We start from the raw sequence: 12,612 nt of genomic DNA, 5'->3' as shown, positions 1-12,612 counted from the left end.
AGATATGTTAAAATTATTTAAAAGTATTTAAAGTTATCTTGTATACAACAAAAGTTATTATTTTCCTAAAGATAAATTTTATTTTACAAAAAAAATTATATTATTGTATGTAATCATGAATATATAAGAAATTACACATTGAAATAAAATTCAAACTAACGGCAAATAAAAAGTTCCCCTTTAAAAATAGTTAAAATGTCCCTAAAAATGACCGTTTTACCATAAAATTAACGTACACCCGCCTCACACAAGACTTATTGAAACATATTGTACTTTAAAAGAAAAATTCACTTTAATAATCTCAATTTTGGGTGATTACTCTAAATAATCTCGCGACCCAATTCTTTAGCAGTACAAAGTCAAATGTCCAAAATGCATTTCTGGATTATTCTCTATTAATACCACCTTTGACGTTTTGCCTCTTTTACATTGAACAACCATGACATCAAAATGCATGCGATAAGGATGTGTTGCAAGTAAATAAAAACTGAGGAAGTATAAAATAATTAAATTATATGACCTATAGCCATTTGTTTTGAAATCTATTTAAGCAAGTCCCTATCTTTATATGTATCAACCTCACAAGCATATTTTTTTCCTTGTAGTTTGAAATTTTGACAAAGTCACAAGTCACAATTAACAATTTAGGTATAACCGTATAATCAACGCACACACCAAGGCACCAAACATACCTGATAATTATTCTCTAGAGCTCTTGCGGTGGTCGTTGAGGACCGAAAGCCCGAGCGGTTTAACCCGCTCTTCCGTTCTACTCCAACACACACATTTGCGAAATTAATATAATGATAAACTAAAATTAAGAAAACCTCTTTACGAAAAAAGTTCACTTTATGACATGTCTCAAGTCTAACGGTCCTCCAAAACTTTGTACTTCGTAATATATATTTAATCTCACGTCTTAAGTATATCTAAATTCTTTTCATATATGTCAACCACACAAGCACTTTCTTATAATGCCTATTTTACCGAATTGCCAACCACTACAGAATCGCGACCAACGTTGGGAGATAAGACCATACTCAACATAAGGAGCACTACAATCTACCGCACGGCCCATCCTACACGGGCTACATCGTAAGCTCTTAAAGTAGTTTAGGGCAATCTTGTCTTCAATTTTCTCTCTTTCTCTCTCTTCTCCGACTTCTCTTTGATCCTTTCTTTCACTTCTCTGACACCTAGTTTTCTGTAAGTATCGCTTTCGCTTCATTTTCAGTGCAGATTTTCTATCTCTTTTATTTCCTTTAATTGCTAAAATTCTTCCAATTTTTGGGTTATTAAAGAAACTAACTTTGATTGCTATAAGCTTTGAGCTCAAATTTTTTATGGAAAATTAGTTGTATTAATTTTTAAATTAATTAATATGACATGGGTTTTAAATTTATGATCAATTGGGTCTGTTTTTCAGGGTTTTTTCTGTTGAAAAATGGCTGAACCATCCAAAGTTATCCATGTTCGTAATGTGGGTCATGAAATTTCTGAGGTATTGAATTTTACCCTTCACAGTTTTCGATTTTATTGCTGTTTTTTGATGCCCACAGTTTTTATTATTTTTAAATTTTGATAAATATGATTTCTTTTTCAAATTTTCTATTTACTTTACTGTCTTTTCTTGTTGGGATGGACTTAAATTTGCTTCTTATGGAACAATGGTATTGGACAATCCTTTTAATTCTTGAGTTGTTGTTTGTTTTCGTTTTCGTTTTCGAGGGAAGGTGAGTGATACCTCTTATCTTTTACGGTATTGGACTGACTGTGAATGCCATTATGCAAATTCTTGTATCAAATGATCAAGTGAATGTATAAAGTTATCCCTGAGTGATTCGCAATTGCTCACTTTCTTGTCCAATGTCATGGCCAAGATAATCATATTCTGAGAGTCTGAGAGACATTATCAAGTGAATGCATGAGGATTTGATTTGTCTTTTGTGTTTGGTACTGATAGACTTAGGAATTAAAACGTGCGTAATTCTATTGTGCTTGCGAAATAGTGGATATAATTGGCTCTAGCAACTTCATAGTTTTTTATGGAATGGTTAAATAGTTTATCTTTAGGTTCCAGTGGCTTTTCTTCATTCAATTGCATTTTGATTGGACGAAAGGCCATCTTTGTTGATCAATTTGTATTATAAGGAGGGAAAGTTGGGCACTTTTAGTTTAGCATAAACCAAGCTTTGGTTGCTTATTATTCATTTTTTAAATTGCACATGTTTATTCATTCAGTTTGCTTGTAACAATATCGGATTCACTGAAGGTGTAGGAGCAATATTTAAGTGTTGTAAGTGTGCCCTGATAATAATAGCCCCATTAACTGAAATTCGACTTAAGCAATCCTAAATAGACTGTTTCAACCTACAATGAGGAATGACTGTTTTGGAGGGATTTAGACATCTGACATTAGCATAGTAAGAACCAGTTCAGTGAAAGAAGCGTGTGTGCAGTAGGCAGCACAAGCTGATCAACAATTATCTTAACTAAAAACCATGGGCTTCCTCTGTTACTTGCTTATGCTAATCCACCATAAATTGCTCAAGAGTCTTTGACGAATATTTTCTTCCTTGGTTGTTTGTTCTTAGTTTCCTGCCATTACTTATTTTGTTTTATTTTATCTTGTTATGAAAATGTAAGGAAATCTCTAGTGATTTAAGCTAGTAGTTGATTATAATCCAAATCTTTGACGTTTGTAATTTGTGAGATCCTTTTTTTTTTTTTTTTTTTTTTTTTTTTTTTTTTTGTGGGCGGGAATAGAGTTGCTAGTGATTTCTCCATCTATAGTTTAGACTTTGGAGTATAGCAGTGATCCTAGACATTTTGTAAATTTGTGCATTTTGTTTGCTTTATTTTACATTATCTGCAACTTTTTCTTGTTCTTCCAGAATGATTTACTCCAGCTGTTCCAGCCATTTGGAGTTATCACAAAACTTGTAATGTTGCGAGCAAAGAATCAGGTTTGTTCATTGTGTATAATTTAGAGTGGGCAGTTGCCGCAGTTCCGAGCTCCAACAAGTTCATTTTTGATTAATTGTCTTTTGGAAAAACTTTCCCAGGCTCTTGTTCAAATGCAAGATGTTCCCTCTGCTGTCAATGTTTTGCAGTACTACACAAACACACAGCCAACTATAAGGTGTGTTGATGAAGTAACAACTTTTTTCATAAGCTTTAATGCTCTTTATTGTCGACGACCTATCCAAAAATTAATTTATAAGCACGGACTCTTTTCTTGCCCCACTTATGGGATTAAGGCTTTGATTGATTGATTGGACTCTTACCTTGATAAGTTTTGGTCTATGAAATCATTGTTAAAAGAGAGTAGGACCTAGCTATTTTCCTTGTCGTCATAGGCCTCAGAGCTTTATTTTGATTACTAAATGAAATTCCTCAATTAGTTCTGCCACATTTGATGTGGGTTTATGTTTACTCAATTCTTTTCTGTTCCCTATTATGTTTTTTCAAGCATATGACAATTCTGTAATTGAGGTGAATAGTGTTCTACTGAAAGAAGTAAAAGCTGCTATGCTGGATGGTATTCAGTTATTTTATATTCCCTATGTTGTCTAGTTTAATATGTTCTTTTTGGCTTGGTCATTGCTACCATATATATTCACATTGCATTCTGAGATCTTCAAGGGTTAAATTCTTCTAGAATTGATAGATTGCTTGCTTTTGGCCTAGTCATTCTGGAAACATAATATTTGGCAAGCTGGTGCATGGATGCATAATACCGCAAAAACATGATCTTATTTGATATCTTTACATTAAAAGTAATAAAGTATACAGAGTAGCTTTTAGAACATAAGTTGATCTTCACTTCTTATCGGTTGAAAATTACTATCTTATAGTGCGGGAGTGTTTTGCTTGTTTATCCAGCCTCTACTGCTATACAGTTCTAGTTATGATTTGAACATAGGGCAGCATATGTTATTTTGAGGATTGTTGGAGTACTAATTGAAGAGGTTTTGCTTGACTCTTAGGAAACATATGATTGAATTTTTGCAGAAATGGATTGAGGAATGAATTAGATGGCTTTTTGTCCTACGTAAGAGATTGATTTTTTTTTTTTTTTTCTTGCTTAGGGCCTGAGTTGGTTATCTTGCATTTGTGTCAACTAGTTTTACAAAGGCATTTGTGATATAATTACTTTGTCAAAATGGAAATCTTGTAGTTAATTTATCAAAATGAAAATCTTATGTGACATAGGGCTGTGAGAAAATCATTCCTCTTAAGTATGTTGATGAGTGTGGGCAATTGTTATTAGCTGAACACATTACCTTGAACATCTTCAACCCTAGGGGGGGGGGGTGTTGGGCTTACAGCACAAGGATGGGCCCGCTACTCCCGCTAAACATACAGGTGCTCCTTCTAACTCCATGTTAAAAATTGTCCTCCTAGCGTGAGAATCTGCCCCGCTCAGCAGACTCCTCTCTTGGCTCTCTGATGAGAGTCTACCGCATGTGTCTATTGACCCTACAATAATCTTGTGCTTTTGGAATTCTTTTTTTTTAAAATTGGGAAAATACATATGCTTTTTCAGTCTTCATCTAGATAACCATGATGATTGCCTAGCCTGGTGGTTAAGGTGTGTAGAAATGGATCTTGGCTCACTTCAACAGATAGGAGTGAAGAGGATGCATGGTCCATGAATGTTATTGGATTGAAATTTGGGGAAGTATGTGCTGATGCAGTTTTCATGAAGTCATACATACTGGTGGCCAAGCTAGGCGTGAATTGTGGACAAAGTTGGTCCGCTTTGATGGTTAGTACTTAGTAGGAGAGGGCTCATAGTTCTAGTACCCTTGGCATTAGAGGAAATTTATTTGGCTGTGGAAGAACTTTGAATGAGGCTGTAATCATAGCACTTTTATAAATATGCAAACTTTGACTTTGGCTGTCTTTGTTTCTTGTTAGTCTAGCTTTGGCAGTCCTCCCAAATGCGAATCTCACAATTAGAGTTAAACTAATTGCACATCACTAAGTCTCACACTTCACGCAGTCTGCACAAAGTTTATAAAGTTTAAGATTAAAAATTAGAGGGCAAGCTCTAGGAGGATGATGCAGTTAGAACTGGAGCTAGGTTGAGAATGACTAAGATATGTACATATGAAGATGTCACTTTTTGGGTGTTGCTTACCCGAATGATAAGCATAATGATGTCCTTTGATTTACAAGGGACTCAGGAGATCGTTGAAGCACTAATAATGTGTATTTTTGTATGGACTGTTAATAAGGAGTGACTCTTGGAGTTCATGTAGCGAAGCGAAAGTTGTAGCGAGATTACCTGTATGCAGATTTTCCTGTTTCAGTATGGATGTTTTGTTCAGAGAATTTCCTGGAAACTTGTGTCGTCATTCTTTTTACCTAAGTAGAGCTTCAATAGGTAGGTGGTGTGAAAAGGATGCACTACTATAAATCATTGTATCAAATTTTGGCACACGGCTGTATCATCATGTATCGCTCTGATTGTAACAAAATATGGGCTAAAAGTACCACCGAAAATTAATACCAATGTGATATACTGACATGGGGTGTTGAAATCTTGAAACTCTTGAAGTTACTGTATGTCGGTCAATACTTATTTGGCTTTTCCAAATAGCAGCATAGAACTTCTTTACTGACTTAACTTACAGATTCACTTGCCCCCACAACACTTCTCTGTGAGGCAGTGTGAGGTAGGGTAGTGTAGGTCAGGTTGGCTGTGAGACAGTGTGAGGTAGGGTAGTGTAGGCGAGGTTGGCTGTGAGACGGTGTGAGGTCGGGTAGTGTAGGCCAGGTTGGCTGTGAGACAGTGTGAGGTCGGGTAGTGTAGGCCAGGTTGGCTGTGAGACAGTGTGAGGTCGGGTAGTGTAGGTCAGGTTTTTGTTTATTTGATTGATTCTCAGATTTTACAATTGGTGGACCTTGGTCTTTGGCCAAAGGGTGGGGTTGGGTGGTTCAAATGAGTTTCTTATTCCAGTAGTAGCCAGTTGGGTAGAGTAGTGCCATATTGGGTGTAGTTGAAATTGTTTTAATATATATGTATGAACTTTCTTTGTTTTGAAGTTGCAATGTTTTGGCTTTTGCGCTATTCATTCATCTACTCTGATTATCTAGGTTAATTTATACTTAAAATTATTTTAAACATATACAAACTTAAAAACTAAATTTGTTTGTGACTATTGTGACCTGGTCTCTGATCACCATATTATTTCTACGACATTGCTACTGTTTTGTGATCACGATTGAAACTGCATTTTAGAACCATGCTACCAATGTCAAATTATACTCATGATGACATTTCCCTTCATTCCCCTTCATGCGCTCATGCTGATGTGTGATTTCCTTCTGACTATCTTGAATTATTGAGCATATTCTGTTCTTGTCTTGAAAAGACTAGCAGGATATCTTGTTCATTTGAGCAAAAAGATTTGGACAAATTTACGTTTTTAAAAACTAGTCATTTAAGAAGGGCTGGTTGGTTGAATGTCCTCTTACTTCCTCTCATTGTATGTCTATTTTGAGGGATATTTAGCATGCTTGCACTTATTTCTTTTGTTCCTTGGTTTAATGCGAAAATTTCTGATTACTTAAAAATCATATCAACGAATCTATCGTCTCGTGGTGTAATTGATGAAAATCATGAGATGGCCTGTTTGTACTTTGACTGCTCACTCACAATCTTTGGTCATTGATTCATGGAGGATTGAGATTCTTCATTCCGAAAGTCTTGTCCTTCCTTCTTTTTATCTTAAAATATCTTGTCAGAAGAAAGTATGTATTCTGACATTTTTTTTGTGTTTTCTAGGATGAATGCTCCTTTCTATTGTGTATATAAATGGGACATAAAATGTTTATATGATGATAAATTGTAGTTGGATGCAATACTATACTGCTATGCTTTTAAATAATATAGTCACAGTATGAACCTTGTCTATTTGTATGCTATGGCCTTTACCATTGACTTCATTTTATGTTTGCTATGCTTTTATTTATTTTTTGATAGGGGAAGAAATGTTTATATTCAATTCTCGTCACATCAAGAATTAACAACGATGGATCAGAACACTCATGGACGAGGAGATGAGGTTGGTATATGTACCATTTATAATTATAGGAATTTGCCTATAAAGCCATTTATGTTCCCTAAAAAAAGAACAAAAAAAAAAAAAAAATCATGTTATGTAATTGGATTATTTAAAAGAAATGGAAACAGCCTCATGAATTTCATTCACTATCACTTGATATACATGTGTATCTCTTCTCATATATGCTTTTGGCTGGACATAAATCATTTATGCTGAGTGTAGTTTGATTCAGATCATATATGTGGGAGCATTAGAATCTGTATTGCAAAGCCATCTGCCCCGGTGATGTTTTCTAAATTATCGTGCATTCTTCCATTAATACAGTACAAGTAACAAATTATTTGATTCCATGTATCATTCAATGCATTTGTTTTGTTTTTATTCTTTAGTCAGAAAAAAAAAAAAAAAAAAAGTTGACCTAAAGGTAGTCAGAAAGCTGAAAACTTTGACAGAGTTTCTTGTTCTGAAATATTCATAATGGTGTGGCCTTATTCTGAAGTTCATTTACTGTCTCAGCCAAAGCATGAAAGAATTAATTTTGAGTTCATTTAATATGTTTTTGTAATGTATATGTATCACAGTTGGAACTTGGATGTGGAGGTGGTTGGAAATTAGGGCTTAGTGGTTGTTTATTTATTTATTTATTTATTATTTTTATTATTTTATTTTTGGGAGTAGATGCATTTAAGAGTATATATAGGGTCTTTGGTATGCAGAAATATGCCAATAATGTCCTAATATTTCTTCTGTAGGGGAAGGGTAATGAGTTTTACTGGTGAGTTCTGTGTCAAATTTTGAAATTGGAAAATTTTGCATCTTTCTCTGTTGGCTCTAGTAGTAGGGAATTGTTGCGTCTGATGCTGCTCTTAGTTATATTTAAGTTATTAAAGTTGAATAAGCTATTATAGCATATTCTATAAATAGCTAAACTTATTAACTGTGTCTGTCATGAGGCTAGCTTCGCAATAGGAGAGTGCTTTATTGTCTTACTTGAGTAAATGCTTTTAAGATGCAATAAAAAGTTTCTAGTAATCAATATAGGAACCTCAGGCCTATTTCCTGTCCAGTTTCCAATATTGTAAGACTGCTTCTAGTGGATTCCGATTTGATTAGTACACCATCTTAGCACATGTAAGGGGATTTAAACAGTTTATGCAGTAAATTAGCTGCAGAGCTGTTTTAAGTAGCATGATTTATGATGTACGTTTTTTTATTGGCCTTTTGCCTATGTGCTTTTAGTTTACTTCATGCTTTTTTTTTTAAATTGTGGTGGTCTTATTAATTTATGTGATTTTTTCCTATTACATGTATTGTTTCTTTAAGTTCTCTCTTCATCTCTCTATATATTCTTCTCTATTTATTCTCCTCTCTCTCCCCCTTTTCTGTCTCTATGCTGGTCTGCTGTGGGGCATCTCTGGGAACTCAGCCTAACCGAATTCTGTTAGTTACAATCCATCAAGCGGTCTATCCAATAACTGTGGACGTTCTGCATCAAGTTTTTTCTCCTCATGGATTTGTGGAGAAGATTGTTACGTTTCAGAAGACAGCTGGTCAGCTTATTCAAGTTTTTCTCTCATTTCTGCTTTCTTTTCTTTTCTCTCCGATTCTATTTCTGTCTAGAATTGTATCTTGATATAAAGTTTTAATGTCACATATGCATATGTTAACATTTCATGTTTGTGATTGAATTTATCCAGTTTGCAAACAGATTTTCTGAAACATGTATCTGGTTTTTTTCTTCTGAAAAGTATGTTATACTTCAAAGACCAGTTTCTTCTGAGTACTTTTGTTTTGTAGGTTTTCAAGCTCTTATCCAGTATCAATCACGCCATAGTGCGGTCACTGCACGAACTTCACTTCAGGTTTGAGTACAATCAGATATATTCCTATTTGCTTCAGACATATGCTTTGGGAATGACCTAATCTCATTTAAACCTCTTTATAGGGACGGAATATATATGATGGTTGCTGCCAACTAGATATTCAGTATTCAAAGTATGTCTGATCTCTCAATTACTGGCTTTGGTGACTTGCATTTTATTCTATGTGATCCATGTATTCATTTCGGTGATTATGTGCGATGTTCAATTATCTTTTAACAGCTAGCCAACTGTGTAGCATGCAAACATCTATTTTGTTAATTCGTTTTATTATCTTGATGCAGTCTTGAAGAACTGCAAGTCAATTATAATAATGAGCGGACAAGGTATGCTACATACTGCAAGCTTCCATCAATTTGTTTAAGAATGCGAAAGGATTCTTATTGATGCGGCATTATTGAATCTATGCATAATTATTATTTTTTATGCAGGGATTTCACCAATCCTTCCTTGCCGGCAGAACCGAAAGGCAGATCTTCTCAGGTATGCCAGAATACGGCCTTGGAAATTGTTCACTTCTGCCAGCATAAAATTAACAGAGAGTTTTGTAACAGCCTGGCTATGCAGATGGTGGTGGTATGTACCCACTCCCAACAGGTGGAGCTCCAGGTAATCAGTTGTGTTTTAAATCTCCTAAATTTCTAGTATTTACATTCCACTATATAGTGTCTAATTGAATCTTTTTGTTTTCTTCCCTTCATTTTGGGTGTTTCAGTTGCATTTCCACAGGTACTTTTCTCTAAGTGAAGTGATGAAAGTTCTTTTTGACTGGAGATGCTGATGCTTCCATTTGTTATGTTTTTCCCTTTTTTCTTTTCATGTTCTACAAATACTGTCCTTTTTCAGGCAAGTACTTAGACATCATTTTTTGCATTTTACATTTTCACTAAGAGAATCAATGGGCATGGTTTTTTAGATGGCGAACCATGCAGCTATTGCAGCTGCTTTTGGTGGTGTTTTCCCTCCTGGAATCACAGGAATGAATGACAGGTGCACAATACTTGTATCTAGCCTAAATCCTGATGTAAGTCTACCCTCCTTTTCTCTTCCTTTGTCTCTTATGCCTCCATGTTGATATGTAATTAGAATGGACCTTGTTTCTATGTCCTGTGGTCATTTGTGCTTTTTGGCTTGTGTTTCAGAGAATTGACGAGGACAAACTTTTCAATTTATTCTCTCTATATGGGAACATAGTGAGAATTAAACTTCTTCGTAATAAACCGGATCATGCCCTAGTACAGATGGGTGATGGCTTCCAAGCTGAATTGGCTGTTCATTTTCTGAAGGTGTGATCTTGGATTGTCTCTGACTATTGTCTCTTTTAGTTTCTTGGGATACTTAAATGCAAAGTACATAAATAATTCAACTCTGTTTTATTTCGGGAGTAAGTAAACATCTTTATTGTGTGGGAAGCTGATCTTCTTAGGAACAGCTTTTGTGTTCTTGTAAAGCACACCACTCTTGTTGTATCATGTCTCTTTTCTTATCTGCTGAATTGCCACCAAGTGAGTTATAGGAAGTTGTATATCATGTCTCATTCCTTTTAATTGGTGTTTATCGAGTTAAAGCTGAATTGCTGTTTATCATTTGAATTGCAGGGGATTACACTCTTTGGAAAGCGATTAGATGTCAACTTTTCCAGGTACCCTCAAATCACGTCAGGCACCGACACCCATGAATACCTCAACTCAAACCTTAACCGGTTCAACCGTAATGCGGCCAAAAATTACCGCTACTGCTGCTCTCCGACGAAAATGATTCACTTGTCCACCATCCCCCAGGATATTACCGAGGAAGAGATAGTGAGTCATTTGGAGGAGCATGGGACTATTATTAACACCAAAGTTTTTGAGACTAATGGCAAGAAGCAAGCCCTTGTTTTGTTTGAGAACGAGGAGCAGGCTACTGAAGCTCTTGTGTGCAAAAATGCAACCACCCTTGACGGCTGTGTCATTCGCATATCCTTCTCTCAGTCACAAGCCATATGATCAATTGGTGATCATTCGTTTACTATTAGAACCATAAACCATCCGTGCAACCTGACTACTGGTAGGTATGGTGTCGAGTGTGTTGGAATATTCTCATTTTTCTTTTCTATTTTGTTATTCACATACATTTGTTGCTCCTTCTGGGTTATGGCTCTTCACAAGTTGTGCTCATAAGGTTGCAGCCTTGAGCAATGTATCATTATTTCTTTATATTCGCTCACCATGTTTTTCTTGGCTGTATATTCGCGAGTCTGCTGCTCTTGTAGTTTTTTTCTAACTCTTTTATCTATGTTGTATGTTAATGTATTGCTATGTTCCTTATATTTGTAATACTAGATTGCTTTTATGAATAATTTTGCTCTTTCATTGGTGCTTTGTATTTGACTTTTGAAGTTGATGTTTGCATATGCCATAATGTACTTGTGAACCAGGCATGAAGAAATGAAAGTGAAGATGGTATAAACACTATATTTAATCTCCATTCCTTTCTATTGATTCAAAATATCAATTGTTTTTAATCTTTTATAACATGAAGATAGTTTGTACGAATCTAAAGAAACTGATTAACAAAAAAAAAAAAAAAGCCGACTGTTAAAGGGAATATTTTATAACCGGTACCAAAGCAAATTCTTGCGGGCTAAGTTTAAAGAGGAAAATGCAATGCAAGGAACGCGTGAAATTTTAGAATCTACTATGGGACATTCCAAAATTTCAGGCGAACCATGGTAGCAACGCTTGAAATTTTAGAATGTTCCACGGTAGATCCTAAAATTTCAGGCGTTATTCTGGCGTTTACGAAATAAAAAAAATTAAAAAAAAAAAAAAAATTTCAGAACACTCACCGAATCTGTCCGCATAGGCGACCTCTTCGGTGGCATCGTCAGTTTTGCAAATTTGTCCATTCACCGCTTGTGTAAATCGTTGTTGAATTAAGGATTTTTTTTTTTTTTTTGACGTAGAGTGGTGGATGGTGGCTAGTAGGGTAAAAATAAAATAGGGTAAATTTACAAGGGGTAAAAGTAGATTAGGGTAAAATTAAAAGGGGGATGTTTGTAATGTCGTGTTAGAATACGAGCGTTATCCAGTAAATACCGTATGCGATTTAGCAATTCACTTTTTTTTTTTTTTTTTTATTTAGACTTTAAGAAGCGATAAAAATTAGGTTTAGAGTTTTCCAATCCTAAGTGAACACTACTTTGAATTTTTTTTTTTATTTTTTTTTTTAAGTGAACACTATTTTAGTAATTTCTTTATTTAATAACTCCAATTTAGCAAATTGTTCCCTACTATTGTTGTCATTTTAGTAATTACCACCTACAATTCTCTCTCTCTCTCTCTCTCTTTTTTTTTTTTTTTTTTTTTTTTTTGTTTGTTTGTATTTTATCACCTACTCCCTTCGTTTCCTTTTGTTTTTGACGTTTGGAATTATGCGTGATAATTAAGAAATTGTGTAAAGTAGATGTATATTGGAATAATTCAATGATTGAAAGTATAATTTTACTTTGAAAAAGAATATGGTACATGTGGGGTGAAGAAAGTAAGACGGAAAAAGAAGAGAGAGGAGAGAGAAAGTAATAATGAGTATTAGAAAACCATTAAAATAGAACTAAAAGTACTAATGCACATGACAAAGTAAGGATATTTGATTATTTAAATTGTAAAGCAAGG

The 12,612-nt window shown here is 34.8% G+C and overlaps 1 protein-coding gene across 2 annotated transcripts; it reads left to right on the top strand.

Moving 5' to 3' along the window:
* Positions 1-956: 956 nt before the first annotated feature.
* On the top strand, positions 957-11,323 carry LOC145639125 (polypyrimidine tract-binding protein homolog 3-like). 2 transcript variants are annotated; one of them, XM_081690289.1, is made up of 15 exons: positions 957-1,095; positions 1,427-1,501; positions 2,895-2,966; positions 3,066-3,142; positions 6,995-7,076; positions 8,503-8,626; positions 8,874-8,938; positions 9,022-9,071; positions 9,241-9,282; positions 9,388-9,439; positions 9,511-9,565; positions 9,672-9,685; positions 9,873-9,980; positions 10,099-10,242; positions 10,555-11,323. In XM_081690289.1, exons 2-15 carry the CDS (start codon positions 1,445-1,447, stop codon positions 10,942-10,944), a joined length of 1,332 nt encoding a protein of 443 aa, XP_081546415.1. In that variant the 5' UTR covers positions 957-1,095; positions 1,427-1,444; the 3' UTR covers positions 10,945-11,323. The 2 variants fall into 2 exon arrangements, with proteins under 2 accessions (XP_081546415.1, XP_081546414.1); XM_081690288.1 differs by having other exon boundaries at positions 1,072-1,206.
* Positions 11,324-12,612: the final 1,289 nt, after the last annotated feature.

This window comes from Chenopodium album, chromosome 7 (assembly GCF_948465745.1).
Source record: "Chenopodium album chromosome 7, dcCheAlbu1.1, whole genome shotgun sequence".
NCBI lineage: Eukaryota > Viridiplantae > Streptophyta > Magnoliopsida > Caryophyllales > Amaranthaceae > Chenopodium > Chenopodium album.
Note: the sequence above shows the minus strand (reverse complement) of the source record. Positions and strands in the feature narration are given on the sequence as shown.